Source organism: Didymella exigua, assembly GCF_010094145.1.
Source record: "Didymella exigua CBS 183.55 unplaced genomic scaffold M421scaffold_11, whole genome shotgun sequence".
Taxonomy (NCBI): domain Eukaryota; kingdom Fungi; phylum Ascomycota; class Dothideomycetes; order Pleosporales; family Didymellaceae; genus Didymella; species Didymella exigua.
In genome coordinates this window covers 311,343-328,053 of record NW_022984785.1, presented here as the reverse complement: position 1 = coordinate 328,053, position 16,711 = coordinate 311,343, and the positions used below count along the sequence as shown (strand labels likewise).

At 53.0% G+C, this 16,711-nt stretch overlaps 6 protein-coding genes across 6 annotated transcripts; 4 read left to right on the top strand and 2 right to left on the bottom strand.

The window, feature by feature from the left end:
* Nucleotides 1-2,346, bottom strand: M421DRAFT_419796 (FAS1 domain-containing protein). The gene has a single exon (XM_033592252.1). It carries the CDS (start codon nt 1,873-1,875, stop codon nt 487-489), a length of 1,389 nt encoding a protein of 462 aa, XP_033449522.1. The 5' UTR covers nt 1,876-2,346; the 3' UTR covers nt 1-486.
* A 464-nt stretch (nt 2,347-2,810) lies between these two features.
* Nucleotides 2,811-4,857, top strand: M421DRAFT_419795 (glutamate decarboxylase). The gene is made up of 4 exons (XM_033592251.1): nt 2,811-3,021; nt 3,079-4,096; nt 4,144-4,458; nt 4,506-4,857. The coding sequence occupies exons 1-4, from the start codon at nt 2,989-2,991 to the stop codon at nt 4,772-4,774; spliced, it is 1,635 nt and encodes a 544-aa protein (XP_033449521.1). The 5' UTR covers nt 2,811-2,988; the 3' UTR covers nt 4,775-4,857.
* Nucleotides 4,858-5,874: 1,017 nt separating this feature from the next.
* Nucleotides 5,875-7,945, top strand: M421DRAFT_4433 (cryptochrome DASH; the record flags this gene model as incomplete). The annotated part of the gene is made up of 2 exons (XM_033594655.1): nt 5,875-6,482; nt 6,532-7,945. 2 exons carry the CDS (start codon nt 5,875-5,877, stop codon nt 7,943-7,945), a joined length of 2,022 nt encoding a protein of 673 aa, XP_033449520.1.
* Nucleotides 7,946-8,425: 480 nt separating this feature from the next.
* M421DRAFT_419793 (class I glutamine amidotransferase-like protein) lies at nt 8,426-9,474 on the bottom strand. The gene is made up of 2 exons (XM_033592250.1): nt 8,870-9,474; nt 8,426-8,811 (listed from the first exon to the last, which is right to left on the bottom strand). The coding sequence occupies exons 1-2, from the start codon at nt 9,452-9,454 to the stop codon at nt 8,473-8,475; spliced, it is 924 nt and encodes a 307-aa protein (XP_033449519.1). The 5' UTR covers nt 9,455-9,474; the 3' UTR covers nt 8,426-8,472.
* A 1,345-nt stretch (nt 9,475-10,819) lies between these two features.
* Nucleotides 10,820-13,138, top strand: M421DRAFT_419792 (MFS general substrate transporter). Its single transcript, XM_033592249.1, has 2 exons — nt 10,820-12,351; nt 12,406-13,138. Exons 1-2 carry the CDS (start codon nt 10,948-10,950, stop codon nt 12,730-12,732), a joined length of 1,731 nt encoding a protein of 576 aa, XP_033449518.1. The 5' UTR covers nt 10,820-10,947; the 3' UTR covers nt 12,733-13,138.
* Nucleotides 13,139-13,636: 498 nt separating this feature from the next.
* On the top strand, nt 13,637-16,318 carry M421DRAFT_419791 (uncharacterized protein). Its single transcript, XM_033592248.1, has 6 exons — nt 13,637-13,916; nt 13,964-13,971; nt 14,024-14,405; nt 14,452-14,523; nt 14,572-14,943; nt 15,002-16,318. Exons 1-6 carry the CDS (start codon nt 13,890-13,892, stop codon nt 16,142-16,144), a joined length of 2,004 nt encoding a protein of 667 aa, XP_033449517.1. The 5' UTR covers nt 13,637-13,889; the 3' UTR covers nt 16,145-16,318.
* The last annotated feature ends 393 nt before the right edge of the window (nt 16,319-16,711 follow it).

The following is a 16,711-nucleotide window of genomic DNA, read 5'->3' as shown; positions in this document are numbered from 1 at the left end:
AAATTCTCTCTAACATTTGAAATTTACTACTGTTGGTGCTGGTGTGTTGTAGGTCAATGTACCTGGTCGATGTAGAGCGGCGTCAGGGGGCATCCTTGTCTGTTGCATAGTTGACGCGTTGTTAGCGATCATAGCGTCGAATATTATTACTCATTGTTGACTTGACAACACCAACAACTTCAGGCATTAACTGTCGCTGGGAAACAAAACGAATGGACGCCGTGCCCTCGTAAACACCGCGTCGCGGGATGCGAGCTCCACGCGGCTAAAGAGCGGTGAGAGGGTGGATTTGAGATCCGAGCACTGGCCGTTCACTCCACACACTGCGCTGCGTTCACAAGATGCTAATCATGCGTAGAGAGGGACGAAAGCAATGTGTAAACTTCATAAGGATCGTACAGAGCCAGTACGCTCATCAAGTTCGTCAAACAGGTAGGCGTGCTAGCGCAGCCGTTCAACCTCAAACACAACCCCACTCACACACATCTACAACTCAATATTCTCGGCGAGCGGGGCAAGACGCTCCTTGAACTCCTCGACGCTGAGCTCCTCACCCTGCCACATGACCTGCTCGCCATTCGAGCTCTTGGGCGGGATCAAGACATCGGAAACGACCTGGATAACAGCATCACTCGCGATGCCGTCGTGAACAGTCACACGCGAGAACGCGTTGATGCGGATCTCAACAAATGGCCCGTAGCGCGCGACATCGACCGCGAGGTATTTGTCGTCCAGCACGGTAGGAAGGTCGTAGTGGTAGTTCCCTGGGCGGCCGGCGGCCTTGTCGTCGTCGTCGTGCTTCTTGCTCGAGTCGAAGAAGGCGTCTGTGTACAGCGTCTGATTGACCACGATGTGGTACTTGAGCAGGGCCTTGAGGTACTTCTGGCCGTAAGAGCTGAAGAGGAAGGCGTTAACCCTGGGGCCAAGCTTCTTGAATGCGAAGTTAGACGGCGCAAAGAACGTGCCGCCACTGTGCGGGTAGTCGGTGTTGTTGAAAAGACCCGTCTTGTGAAGTGCAAGCTCCAGCGTGCTGAATTCGCCAGGCAGAAGCTCGAGGATCTTGGCTGTCTTGGGGGGAGGGACGAGGATCGAGTCGACGCCGTGCACGACGCCGTTTGTGCCGAAGATGTTGACCGCGACTAGCTTGCTGTAGAAGTTGATGGTCGGGCCCTTGAGGGTCACGCGGACGGTCAGGCGCTGCTTATGGCCGAGCTTCTCAGGCTCGAACAGAGTTGGGATGGTGTAGCTGTGGAGCACACGGCCGCCAGGGTAGAAGTCGGGGCTGACGTGGTACAGGAGGATGTCCTTCAGGACCTCCTTCGAAGGATGGCGCCCGTGGTTGGGAATCTTCTCGAAGGCCTCGTCGGTGGGAGCAAAGATGGTGTAGTTGGCCTTGGTGCTGTTAAGAGTTTCGACCAAGTCGTCGTACTTATTGATCAGCTCGGCAAGCCTGGTGGTGTACTTGCTCTCGTTAATGAGCTCGTAGACGGTCCTGTTGGGCTTGTCGTCTCCATCGTGAGGTCCACCGTGGTGAGGAGGGCCGTAGTGAGGTGGCCCGTCATGGGGTGGGTGGTGTGGGCGGTGATCATCACCACCAAAGTTGATGGTAGCATCATCGAATGATGAGCCTTCTAACCAAGATTCAACGTCGGCGGTGGCATCATGGAGTCGGGTATAAATGTCCTGTGCACTATCCTTGACTCTGTAGTACGTACTGTCAAGGATATCCCGTGCATTGTCTAGGAGCTCCTTGCCGGATAGCTTCGCGCTCTCGGTATGCCTGTTGGACTTGGGCAGCTTCTCGAAGACCTCAGCTTCGGTGATAACCAAGGCCGAAGCCAATGGGATGAATGGTACCACGCGAGCGAAACGCATGATGTCTGGTACTGACAGGTGATGGGTAATGCAGGAAATCAAAGAGAGGAATGAGATTAAATGGCAGTACGAGTCGATTACACCACCTCGCGTGGCGATGGCGGATCTTCGGTAGTGTATCAAGCACCGAGGATGACGGCCGAAACGGACGAATCAGGTCGGGTCAGAACGACATGGAAAGAGGCTTGACAATTGGAGCATTAAGATCAAATTCGGTGCGAGCTATACCCAAACGTATCACATCCTTCGTGAATACTTGCTCGCAAAGGCTGAAGCCGCGTGCCTTACCAGCCAGCTATCTGCGACGCGTACGCAGATGCGGGGGAGCCGTCAAGATGTCGACGATGACTGATGACGCAATGGCGGCTTTCATGGCCATGTCCGTCTCGGCGCGCGCCCGTTGTTGAAACAAATGAGACCGTGATGTGAGAGTTGAAGTATCCAACAGAGAAATATAGCACGAAGGTCGAGAAGAAACTAAAGTATGATCAGAAACGAAAGATGTCCACAGCCCGGTGCAAACGATACGTTCTAATCACGTGACGGCGGCGATAGACTCGCCTGGACGCCTCAGGCATCTGCGTGATGCTTACTGATATCCGCGTGAGCCATTTTGAGTCTATGCAGGTTGCGTCATGCATGCCCAGCGCATCTGAGGCTCTCGGACATATCTGGAAGCAGCGTCATTTCTGCGCTATTTTCTCCAGACAACCGTGGTGCGGTGGGCCTCCGGAAGCAATGCGCTGTCCACTCGTAGCTGCCATTGGGTGCTCAACGTTCGTTCCTTGCTAGATCTCGATCCCACTTTACCAAACATTGGTTCCAATTCGCTCAGTGGGTGTAGATTGCGCTTCATAGACCCATTTTCTGGTGAAATAAGCATTTCCAAATCTTGATTAAGCTTTCCTATGAAGCCGGTTGCATCTTAGGTAATGCTGCACAGCTGTGGAGGGCTCGAAGTACGTGCAGACAGTACGAAATGTTGTTCGCATTAACGCGCCATGTCGTCATGGCAGATTGGTGTATATACACAGTCGATGGTAGCGTTGAGCTTCGATTATTACTACCCAGCTCCTACACCAACTAGCATCACCACTCCAAACTCTAATCACAATGGTTCTCGCGCGACACATCGATCCCGATGAGGTATACCCATAGATCGCAATGCACCACCCTTTCTGAGTAGGTGCTAATCTTTCGTAGCTCATCGAGACCCTGAAGGATCACCCTCTTCACAAGGCTGGTGCTCACAAGCGAGGAGTCAGCCATACCACCCCATATTCATCAAGATATGCCGCGAGTGTTGAGTTGTCGAAATACAAGATTCCTCAGGATGGTGCGCCAGCAGACACCGTCCACCAGCTGCTCAAGGATGAGCTGGACCTCGATGGCCGTCCCAGTTTGAACCTGGCCTCATTTGTTGGAACATACATGGAGCGCGAAGCCGAAGCCCTCATGATTGAGAACATCTCAAAGAACATGTCAGATGCTGACGAGTACCCTGCAATGATGGACATGCACGCACGTTGTATCTCAATCCTTGCTCACCTCTGGGGCGTTCAGAAGGGTGAGAAGGCCATTGGTTCTGCCACAACAGGCTCCAGTGAGGCTATCCACCTCGGTGGACTGGCCATGAAGAGGCGCTGGCAGGAGAAACGTATGGCCGCAGGCAAGGATACATCGAAGCCTAATATCATCATGGGTGCCAACGCTCAGGTTGCTCTTGAGAAGTTTGCCCGCTACTTTGAGGTTGAGGCCCGGATTCTGCCTGTGTCCGAGAACTCGTCGTACCGCTTGGACCCTGAGCTGGTGAAGAAGAACATCGACGAGAACACAATCGGCATCTTTGTGATTCTTGGTAGCACGTACACGGGCCACTACGAGCCCGTTGAGGAGATCCACGACATCCTCGATGCTTACGAGAAGGAGACCGGCAACGACATTCCTATCCACGTGGATGCAGCGTCTGGCGGTTTCATCGCACCTTTCACCCATGCTAAGGCTGGCAAGAAGTGGAACTTCGAGCTGCCTCGCGTGAAGTCGATAAACACTAGTGGCCACAAGTTCGGATTAGTCTACGCAGGTGTTGGCTGGATCATTTGGAGAGACGAAAGCTACCTGCCGAAGCACTTGGTTTTCGAGCTGCATTACCTTGGTGGCACAGAAGAGTCGTACACACTCAACTTCTCTCGGCCCGGAGCGCAGATCATTGCACAGTATTGTAGGTCACATGAAGGCTTTGGGTGACAGAGACACTAACACGACCAGATAACCTGATCCACCTGGGGTTCAATGGATTCCGCAGCATCATGGAGAACACACTCGCCAATGCGCGCTTGTTGAGCAGGGCGCTGGAGCACACCGGCTGGTTCCGCTGTGTCAGTGATATCCACCGCAAGAAGGGTGACCTCAAGTTTGAAAAGGGGAAGCCACAGTACGACGAGGGCGAGAACAGCGCAGCCTACAACGCCGGTCTTCCTGTCGTTGCGTTCACCCTCACAGACGACTTTAAGAAGGCCTATCCCCACGTGAAGCAGGAGTCTGTCAGCAATCTGCTACGCGCTAAGCAATACATCATCCCGAGTGAGTGTAACTTCAACTGTGTGGCGTGCTGTGGCTGACACGTGTAGACTACCCTCTTCCTCCGAGCGAGGAGAAGACCGAGATTTTGCGGGTCGTCGTACGCGAGAGTTTGTCTTTGGATATGATTGATCGACTGATAACAGATATTTGCCAAGTCATGGAGCAGTTGCAGAACACGAGTGCGACCGATCTGGCAGCCTGGCAATCGTCGAACCCCAGCGCCGAGAAGACGCATGCATCCCTTGGACACCGAGCTCACAACAGGCACAAAGCGAAGAGGCCTATGCACGAGGGCGTGCACCGATCTGTGTGTTAGTATATTTAGTCGCCAGATACAAGCGATCAGGTAGGGATTAGGGATGTAACCAATGTAAACCACATTCGGAAGCTCGTACCCGCAAAGTCATGTTCTTGTGGCTTGTGATTGTACCACTCACCGTGGAGATCGAGAAGTGCGGTTAATCCTTTTCCCTTGATGTCTGACCAAACAGCACTCGTCATTCATCTCCGTGAGAGAAGCGGCACTAAAGGCAGATCTGGCAAATCTGTCGGAACGTGCGAGCCGGCAGCCCCAAGATGTCAGGCAGATTGAGCCCCAGGCAGCCGCATGGGCGATACGAGATAGCCGCGTCTGGTGTTCCTGCATGGGTGCGTTGCACGCGATCCGTTCCAACAATCGAGGAATCCCAAGATCAAATTTCGCGCCGAGATCTGCGTCGATGCGTTTGCATCATTGGCCGCGAGGGGCGGCTTGGCAGTGAGAGAGATCTAGATCTCATGTGCAACGAAGCCCCTTCTGGCAAGGCGCATCGGTACCTCAGTCAAGCTTGTCGCGATCCCAAGCACATTTTCATGACAGCTCGACCATCGCCACGAGTTAACTCGTGAGAATTGCTCACCCTTCGCTCGGCCCGTCCCAAACTCGTCTTGCGTGCGTCCCTGCAGTGGTTGTTGACCAATGACGCGCACGTTTCCTGACAAGGCCCACGTCATAACCCTGCCCCGAGATACTGCAGCAGGCATCACCAGCCTTGAAACGCAGTCGAGCATCTCTTCAGTCCCATACAATTGTGCCCTTTCTGGCTGAGGCGTCTCGATGTAGCCGACAGATGACACATTAGGGTTCTTCTAGTGTCAGCGGCCTCGTGCCCTAGAATTTCAGTGGGACACAACTCGCCTCACACCGTTCTGTCATGACGCATCGCAGGCTGTGAGTTCCCCGACGGCACTCTTTCGCCCGTGGCAACTCCTATGAACGATCACGATCTCGATTGCTAGGAGTCGATTCGTTCAATGAATCGCTTATCATTGATGTTACGACGCAGTAGCTCCTGGCCGCTGTGCAACCTCTGCAACTTTTCTCTCTGCTCTTCGTGTCCACGTCGGTCATTTCACACATCTAGCGATAATCCGATCATGTCTGACGAAAAGCCGCGCATCCTGCTTTACATCCTGCGCCGCGACGCCCGCCTCTCAGACAACCCCATATTCACAGCTGCCGCACGACATGTTACACGACAACAAGATTCAGCGTCGCCATCCAAGGCGGACCTGCGCACAAGAGACGATTCGCTGACCTCGGAGCACCGAGGATCTTCGTTCACCCACCTGCTGCCCGTTTATATATTTCCCGCACAACAAATCGAGTCGTCTGGGTTCCTCGCCTCTCCATCAGACAAGTCGCCGTACCCAGAAGCACGCAGCCATTACGCAAAGATGTGGCGCACTGGACCTCACCGCGCGAGGTTTATTGCGGAAGGTGTTTGGGACTTGAAGCAGTCGCTTGAGGATATGAAATGCGGTTCTGGGTTACAAATCAGGGTTGGCATGATTGGCGATGTCGTCAAGGACATCCTTGAGTACTATTCAAAAAGTGGCGGCTCCAAAGGCGAGATTTCTGGGGTCTGGATGACAGCAAACGAGTCGGTCGAGGAGAAAGAAGAGGAGGTAGTGGTCAAGGGACACGCGAAACAGCACGGAGTCGACTTCAAGCTGTGGGATGACGAGAAGTACTACATCGACAAGTACGTCTCAACCATGTTTGCTCCTGAAGCCAGATCTAACACGTCATAGTCGCGACCTGCCTTTCGACAATATCTCACAGCTCCCCAACATCTACACGACATTCCGCAAATCAGTTGAACCTCTACGAGATCAGCCTCGCCGTATCCTTCCAGCCCCCACACAGTTACCGCCGCTCCCACCCGATATTGCGCCTCAGGCATCACCGTTCAAGATACCCACAAATTTCGATGACCTGATGAAAGCCCTCCGAGCGCCATTCGACAAAGACCCTACGTTTGGCCTGGTAAAGCCTCCTCAGTGGCCTGGAGGTGGCGTAGAGTCGGCGCATCCTTTCTCAGGAGGCGAGACTTATGCGCTCGAGCGCATATCTCATTTGATCTCGAGCGGAGCCATGAGCTCGTACAAAGCTACACGGAACGGCATGCTCGGACGCGACTTCAGTACCAAGCTATCTGCGTACCTCGCACAGGGACATTGCACAGCTCGGCAAATCCACTGGGCGATGTTAGATTTTGAAGAAGGGCGGGGAAACGGAAAAGGTGTACAAGGATACGGAAAGGGGGAGAATGACGGTACAGCAGCTGTGAGATTTGAACTGCTGTGGCGGGATTATTTCCATCTGTGCATGCGCAAGTTCGGATCCAAGATGTTCCATCTTTATGGCATCCGTCCACAGGAAAGCAGAAACAACAAGACTTCGCCTCCGCCTAAGAACTGGAAGCGGATTGACAAGCGAACACAGGGTAATGACCCTGCTCGAACTCTGGAGGCATTCTGTCGCTTCCGTTCCGGGCGGACCGGCGTTGGTCTCATCGATGCATCGAATCGCGAACTCTTCCTCACCGGCTACACATCGAACCGTGCTAGGCAAAATGTTGCCTCCTTCCTTGCGTCGCATCTCGAGATCGACTGGCGCATCGGCGCGGAGTGGTATGAGTGCATGTTGATCGACTACGATGTACCGAGCAACTGGGGCAACTGGCAGTACGTGTCCGGCGTAGGAAACGATCCCAGACAAGGTCGGGTGTTCAATCCCGTAAAACAAGCGTTGGACTACGATCCCCAGGGCGAATACATCAAGGCATGGGTTCCGGAGCTGCGTGACGTCAAGCTCACAAAACAAGTTGGACCGCAAGGGAGAGAGGAGATCGACAAGCAGCGCTTAATGGGTCTGTACCAAGCCAACAAACTCGCGGAATGGGAGAAAGAAAGTCTGGGTCTGAAGGGCGTCGAGTGGGTCGAGAGGCCCTTGGTCAACATCAACTTTTCCGTTGGGCGCGGCCGAGGTGGCCCTGGTCGCGGGGGCACGCGGCCCGGTCGAGGTGGTGGCGGTGGGGGAGGAGGACCTGGCAGAGGAGGACACCGCGGAGGTCATCACCCACAGCAGCGAGAGCATGGGAGAGGTGCAAATGGCGACAAGCCGCACGTGATGAACGGTCCCACTATCGTTAGCAGTCAATGATTCTGGATCTGGCTGAGGTCAGTCGTTCCGGTGCTATGGCGTCGGTATTTTGGTATGACATTTTACGAGCGGTTTGTACAATTAATCGAGCAATACTGTGCATGCATCAGACTCCAATCCACTTCACCACTTTCTCCTACGAACTCTCCGACAGGCAGTCACAAATAGAATGGATACAGTGTGATTCGAGTGTGTATCTTCCCGAAAGCACAATGTACTTGCACAGACTGTCACAGACCTGTTGGACGTTCTACTTTCCTGAGCCAATACCTGGAAGGTCTTATTGGCGACAACATACAGTCTGTATCACTTAAGGTAACTTCATCATGATAGAAAGGTAGACCAAGGACACGACCGAGGTAAGAGAAAGAGTCGGACTGTCTTCGGGGACGATACAAGCCTTCATTGAAGTTTGAATTGACCACATTGCGCTCTGCCCTTTTAAAGATCGACCAATATATATCACAGATTCTTTAATTGCGCCCACCTATATTGTCTGAGTATCAGTCTACCCTATGCGCTCATCCTTAAACCGTACCAGGCACATCCCACACCTTCGCAAACGGATCCTTGTGCGGATCAGTCCAACGCTCGTACTCCATACTATTCGCCAGATAATCCGCGACCTCTTCGCCATACACCCTCCCCACCCACGCGATCGTCACATCAATGCCCGCCGAAATCCCACTCGAGGTAAAGATATTCCCGTCCTCGACCCAGCGCGCGCTCGGCACCCATGTCACATTAGGCCCGGTTGAGGTAGCCCAGGCCCAGGCGCGCTTGTTTGTCGTGGCCTTTCTGCCGTCGAGGAGGCCGGCACGTGAGAGTAGGGTTGCGCCTGTGCAGATGGAGATTATGTATTTTAGCTGAGGGAGTCAGTACAGCCGTTTGTGTTTGGTGAAAATGGGACTGTGATGAGCGTGCCTTGGGGTAGATGGCCTTGACGAACGCTATCTCCTCGGTCATGTTCTGCCTTGTACCACCGCCACCGGGTACAAGGAGAACTTCGATATCCTTCATAGGCATCGTGTGGTTCATCGGCGGGCTGTGCGGTATCGCAGGCTCATGGCCTTCGTGTCTACGTGCGTAGCCATTGCCCCAGCCATCGTTGCCGTCTGTGTCGTAGCTCTGAGTTGGTGTTTGGCCATGTCCGCCGGTTAGTTTGGCAGGAAAACTCTTCTTCTTGCCGAGGATGTTGGCGAAAGTTTCGGTTGGGAGAACTTCTTCACCGAAATAGCCTTTGCCGTGCATACCTTTGATGGTGGTACCGACCGGGTCCATAGTCTTGCTGAGCAAGGTCAGGTTCATGGCTGTTTGATTGCCATAAAGCATAGATAGAGTGTTGAGGACATCGAGTGGGCCAAAGACGTCGAGCGCTTGGAAGTGTGGGAGCAGCAGCATGGCAAAGCGAGTCGGCAGTTCGGTTGTGTTTGTGAATGGCGGCTGCTGAGGCGCAGCAAATGCTGACGGAAGAGCCGCGATGAGCGGGATCGTGTGGGATACTCGCATTTTGGATGGTCTGATACTTGTGGAGAGTGTGTGAATCAGAAGCTGTGGTATACTTGGTCAACAGGTAAGATGGGGGAAATGTTTATGTAGGCAACGACGCAAGGGGAACCCGTCTCTACTTTGCAGCTTGACATTTGCCAGGCTTGCAATCTATCTACGGATATTGAAGTACATACGCGAGCCCCATGGCGTGGATCGCAAGTCGCAAGCCCGATGAGCAAGCTGCAAGTTCTGGAAACAGACACACCGGTACAAAGCCTTTGTTCCTGCATGCGACTGGGTCGCGCCGCGGTGTTGAGAGCTACTTGTCGAAGATCATTGGGCGACTGTGTGAATATAGGTCGTTCACTACATACTTGGTTTTCTGGAATGTGAGTGTAGAAGACGTGTCGCCTGCCCGGCTGTCTGAGAGCAAGATGTAAGCTGAATAGATGAAGTCGAGCTCTTCGAGTCGCTTGCCATATTAGCCAAGATATAAGCCAAGACATAGGCTACAGGCGATATGGGTATGGTCGTCTGGGTGGCCGATTGAATGCAAGCCGTTGCTCGGGGTATTTCGGGCGTTTGCTTGCGCTCAGACTGTCCAATGACCGAATATGCTAACTGAGAGATGGTGATCTCGAAGGTATACATCTCCAGCAGAACGAACTGTCCTGTCGCTCTTCGCACTCTTCTCGCTTTATGATGCACTTCCTTATCTACTATCAGCGACGCATGCATCCTACACTTTGGCTTCGAAGCGCTCGGTGTTGAGGTGTTCGCGTACTAGGCGTTGTAATTACTGGAAGGATTTGATGTGGCTGCGCGGCAGGGCAGCGCCGCATACGTGCAGAACCCTCGGCGCTTGTCGCTGTTGGTACATCGAGACATTCTTTCAGGTGTGTTTGCGGGCAACCATGTTGTTTGAACAGGATCTTAGCTGGATCGCGAATGTATACACACCTATCGAGCTTGAACTCGGTATTCATAACATATTGACAGCCTTGCAGTGACCTGTCATCGTTACCGCGAAGCCGGGGTACCGATCTTCAATGCAGCGTCCTCAATGGACTCGGTCTGTCAGACTGTAGCCGGTCAGTGCTTTGCGTCGTGCTGTCGCAGTATAGTCAATAGCAATGCTGGCGAATGCAAGCACCACGATTGCTATTAGCAGCGATGTCATCGAACACAGCGAATACGGGTGAAGGCACGCGACAGAAGATGGTAATGCGTTCTAGAAGACGTCCATGGTGATGGTTGACGAATGATCGTCGATCCATAATGCGGGTTCCTGCCGATACTGACAAGCCGAGAGCTTAGCTGGGGCAAGCGCGGGTATGACGAAATCTGGAGCGCACGCGTATCTTGTCTTTTCACACCCAATCTTGACGTTCTCCAGCTGCACTTCCGCCCCTCTCACGACTTTTGACGCATGCAACAACTGCAGTGAATAGCCACGCCTCCACAAGGCTAACCCACATACCCAAGCCTCGACCGACCTCGTGCGCCCCGCCATGAGCGGAAGACGGCCACCAATCGACAAGCGCAAGTCGTCTACGCTGCACTACCAGACCTTTCCCACGAAGCCGCCGACATCGCGAGGTCCCCGTCAGTCCAACTCACCTCCAAATGGTCCTGCCAGCGGCTCAGAGCTAGACGACCAACACCATGAGTCACCACTGCCCAAGAAGCAGCTCATCGTGCTCGCTATCATCGCGCTTGCCGAGCAGACGGCCCTCAATTCGATCAGTCCATACCTGCCCGAGATGACGAAGAGCTTTCCGGAGGTCAAAGACGGACAGACAGGGCTGTACGTGGGACTTATCGCCTCGTCCTTCGCTCTGGCGCAGTTCACAACCAACTTCTTCTGGGGCTGGCTGTCAGACAAGATTGGGAGAAAGCCTGTCATAATCACTGGCACGTTCTTGACAATGCTGTCATTCCTTGCTTTTGGATTTTGCAAGACTTTGTGGCAGGCAATTCTCGTACAAGCCCTCATGGGAATTGTCAACGGCAATTCTGGCGTCGTGTCCACCTGCCTAGGCGAGATCACAGACCGCAGCAACCAGTCACGAGCTTTCACATATCTGCCTGTGGTCTATGGCATCGGCGGTATTACTGGACCTATCGTTGGAGGCCTATTGGTGTTCTACAAGAACCCTCTCGACCAGGGGAAGACGAATCCCTTCCCGTACCTACTACCGAACTTGTTCTCCGCTCTTGTACTCGGTGTTGATCTCATTATATGCATGATTTTCCTCGAGGAGAGTCTGGAAGAAGCGCGAGATCTACCACCTCTCGGGAAGAGAATAGGAAATCTCTTCACACGAATGTGGCAATTCACGAGCTCGACAAGGCCTTCATACGTGCCCCACTGGTTGAGCAGGCAGAAGAGTCATCATTCACAACACCTGGATGGCATTGATGAAGAAGACGAGGATCTGGACGATGCATCTGATGCTGACTCAGACGGCGTCGCTCCTGCCTTATTCCCAGAGACCAACGGCGAATTGACTAAGAAGGAGATCCTCAACCGAGACACCATCCTACTTTTAGTGACATACACCATCTTCCAGCTGGCCAACATCTCGTACAACTCTCTGTACCCTATTTTTGCCGAGGATGTTGAACCGACGGGGCGAGGACTGAAGCCTGAGGCTGTAGGACTGTCCTTGTCGTTTGCAGGTGCCATAACGATCGTCTTCCAAGTAGGCATCTTTGGCAAGCTGCGTGGAAAGCTTGGCAACAAGGTTGCATACAGAGCTAGTTTAGCTTTGTTCGTTGTAGCTTTCATTTTAATGCCTTTCGTGGGCTACAAGAACAAGCAAGGAAGTGGATGGCTGTGGTTCGAGCTTGGTGTGGTATTGGTGATCAAGACGATTGCAGGTGTCGGCGGCCTGACAGCTGCTCTGCTTCTGGTGAGTTGCGCCCTGAATGCTGGCATCGATCACGTTGTGCTAACCTGCCTCGAGATCACCAACTCTGCCCCGAACCACAACGTACTCGGCACTTTGAACGGGCTTGCGCAGACGCTCTCAGCTGCCGGTCGTGCTGCAGGCCCCTTCATCTCAGGGTCGCTGTTCACAGCAGCCACTAAAATTCAGCCCAAGGGAGAGGCGTTGCCCTTCGGTATCTTCGCCGGCATTTCACTGCTGGGATTTTTCTTGAGTTTTGGCATTCGTGGTGAGAATCTTGAGGCCGAAGGGTGGAGCGACGAAGACGAAGACGAGGATGAGGAAGAGGACATCAGTGATGACAGGCAAGATGCAGACGAGCGGTCCGGCCTTTTGCGCAAGTAGCGTCGTACTTTACGGTGCAGATGTGTGTTACATAGATAGGATCTGCATTGCTTGGTCGGCACAATGAGCGTGTTATATGGTTATAAGTATCTAAGGGATATACTCTGTGATTAGATGCCTAATTGTTCAGGCGAGATATCACTTCCAGGCCATACTCTCATTGTCCACGAACGCAGGCTCCTGTTCTGTCGTGGGGTCAAGGAAGGTGCAACAGTGGCTTTAACGTATGCTGAAAAGGAGAGGGCAGCTGACAGCTGCAGGGCTCTGGGCGAGACGCGGCTCTTGTCGCTCCTCACCTTCCACTAAACGACAACTACTCACATATATCGTCAGCGGCACGACGTGGCACAGCAAACAACTCACGAGACTGAGGTCTCGCGTTGAGACTGCCTGAAATGCGCGCAATTCGGGGGCTGCATCTGAATTTTGAACTTAGCTTCGCTGCGCCCGGAGTGGGCGGATGTTAACACACCGGCCAACACAACATCTTGGAAGTACACCTCTGGACCACGAAGGCGCGATGCCAACTCAGAATGAGTATCATAAGTCTATAGTAGCAGTACGCACCACTGCATTAGGTAGACGGGAGGCTGGCTACAATGCGCTGTGCTCAAAGCCACAAGCGGCCAGAGTCGAGATGGTGCGGAAGCTTTGTTGCCAAGGTGGGATGAACACCACCGATAGAGCTCAGTGGCTGTGGATCATCTTACATGCATAACTCGAAACTAGTCATGCTCCTTGCGGACCTTATTTGAGTCTTCGGTTGTGATGCATCTCCCTCTCGCATCGTGGCGTGGTCAGCGCTCCGCTGAAACCTGGTCGAGTCCGCCTTGGCAGTGAGCTTACCCAGCTTGACTCTCAACTCCAGTCCAATCTGGGACTTCCTATGAAAGCACAGACAGCGAGCAGACCGTGGTGCACTACGACTGGCATTTGGCGAGTGCGCATTGACACTGCTGCATGCTTGGGCCAGCCTTCTTACAATAAATCCCGCTCGAGCACCCGTCGAGATAGCGCCGTGCGGAGATTTAGATAAATGTCAGAACGACCGGCCAGCTAAGGAGGTTGTATCACGGCGGGCCTCACGTCTGCTCAACGCGACACTCACGTCCGATTTCTATAATATCACTAGTGTGGGATTTACTTAGAACGCAACGATGGGTTGGAGCTTTCATGGCCATAAGGTAAGTACTGTCGATCATAGAAACCTTCGATAGCTAACGTTGTCTAGCGAGCTGTGTATGTCACCGACTGTGGGCCGAGTGATTAACTTTGTACTGATCTCGAGCAGTGATGCTGAGAAGCATCTCAAACGGCTGCATAAGACCACACCGATCATCGAGTCACCGTTGACTGGCGCCGATCAAGAAAGCCTTGTCTTCTCGCAACGGCATGAGGCCAACTCGGTTGAACTCTTCTTCGATCTCTTCTTCGTGGCCAACCTTGCAACATTCACAGCCTACCACTCAATCTCAGACTCCAACTACTTGCTCGCATACATTGGTTTCTTCGGTATCCTCTGGGCGACCTGGTTTCAGATCACGCTCCATGATGTTCGCTTTGCCAGAGACTCGATCTACGAGCGTGTCTGCAAAACTGTTCAGTTCATTGCCTTCGTTGGCTTGGCTCTCGTTGGCTCGTCTTTCAATCCAACAGGTGACAAGACGCACAAGGTAGGCCATACGCTACTGTCATTTGACCAAGACTAACAATAAGCAGCATTTGTCGACTCTCTGCTATGTCCTGATTATCAGCAGAGGAATGTTGGCAATCCAGTACAGTGTGGTGCTCGTAAGCTGAAGCTTGCAAAGGTCGTTGCCTTATTGCTGACCGATATAGTTCTACACGATGAGCGCCAAATACTCGAAGCTCTACCTTCCCCTCGGCCTGATGATCGCAACTTATGTGTTCGCCACCGGTATCTTTGCAGCCATGCTCCCCTCTTACAGGCCGAACGCGAACGCTCCAACAGCTCTATACATGATATTCTACGGGGTCGTGATTGCTGAATCCATCATTACCATCACGATATCATGCTCCTGGCGTATGCTAAGCTTCAAGAAGACACATCTGATGGAGCGTATGAGCCTTCTCACCATCATTGTCATCGGAGAAGGAGCCATTGGCGTCACTAAGACAGTTGGAAGGATCATGGGCAAGGAGTTGGACGCTGAAGGGTGCTTCACTATCATGTGCATCATCGTCATTCTGGTAAGTCCACTTCCATATTGTGGCCATCCAGTATGTGCACTAACGTTATTCCGCACAGGTCCTGCTTTGGGCACTCTACTTCGACAACTTCCCACACGGACACTATGGAACCATCCGACAGCAAATTTGGTCTCTGCTCCACTTCCCATTCCAGCTGGCTATTGTCGGTGTGGTAGAAGGTTCGCAGCAGGTTGCATTGGCACGCTATGTCCTCAAGAACGTCGCGAAAGGCTCCAATGGTCTAGTGGACATCTGTCTCAAGCAGAACCTGGACGGGTCCAATTTGCAGGATGCACTCACGAAGTTTACCGACAAGTATCAGTTCAATATGAGGCTTGATACCTATGGATACTACTACGACATTGTATCCCACATCGAATCCATCGGCAACTCTACTGGCATCTGCTCGTCACAAAACGCGACCAGCTATGGCGATACGATTAACAACCTGTGGCCTGAGGACTTCTGGTCGATCAACAACGCGATCGGTAACGGCGTCTACTCCGGCCTTGGTGTTAAGATCCCTCTCAAGAAGCTCGAAGCGTCGGAGGACCCCATAGAGGTTGCGGAGAAGACCTGGTGGCTGACCTACATGTACTTCTGGTCCTGCTTTTGCGCTCTCATCGTCTCTCTCATCGTCTTCCTCTTCCTCATCCGCCGCCACAAGGTCGACGCCTTCGACTTCGTTTCTGTCATCATCCGCTGTCTGGTCCTTGGAGCCGGTGGAGCAGCTCTTGCTATTCTCGCCAATAGAGATAGTCTTGTCGCTCTTCTCAACTCACCAGCCATCCTCCCAATGGCTGTGGTCCTGCTTTTCATCGTTGTTTGCGCAGACAAGCTCGCATCTCTGTGGTGCAATTGGCGCCTCATTAAGTCTGGTGAGCCATATGCCCTCGAGTATGAGGAAAAGCACCACCACGGTGGCGACCATGTGGAGCACGGCGAGGCTCATGTAGCTGGTGATGAAGAGCACGGAAATGTACACCATGGTGGACCAGCACTGAAGGACCACCGCAAGTCAGCAGGCTGGAGCATCCATGCTGATTCTGTTGACTTGGCCAAAGGGAATACTGCATATGTCTCGGGTCACTACAGGGATAGCAGTCGAGACAGCACCCACACGCCGTCGCTAGAGAGCCCGGGTCCGCCAATGATGACGCAGAGGGTGGGTGCAGATGGGTACATGCCTGTCGCGCACTAGTACAGGGGCGAGAGGAACCGTTTGAGGGTTTCGGCGCTGATCTCTACGTTTTACAAATAACTTTTTGCAAACATCCCACTTTCCTCAAGCATGGCGTCCCCTCTTTTACATTATTGCACATTGCAGAGGCTCTTGTCGAGCATAACAGACAAGGCTGTACATTCTCTCGAGCTGACTCGTTATTTCCCACCACTCTTGACTTTCCCATGCTGGTGGTAACTAACCGGGCTCAGCGAATCCAAGAAATTTGAACTAACGTAGTTCACAAGCGAGCGGTCCAACCCAAGCGAGTGGTCCACCTAACAGAGTTAAGATGATTGCAATGCATATGCTGCAACACCACCACCACTTACTGCAATTTGCAGGTGATAGAGATACTATTTAGACTCGTCGCTATTAGATGCATTGACAATTTCAACTGCACAGGTGCGAGCGTTGTGGCTAGTCTCTCCACAACGTCCGCAACGCCTCTGTGTGCGCACCTTCTTTGCAGGCTCTCCGCCCCCCTGCTGCCCACTACCCTCCCTTTCAGCTATTAAATCAGCTACCTCACCTACCGTGAGACTC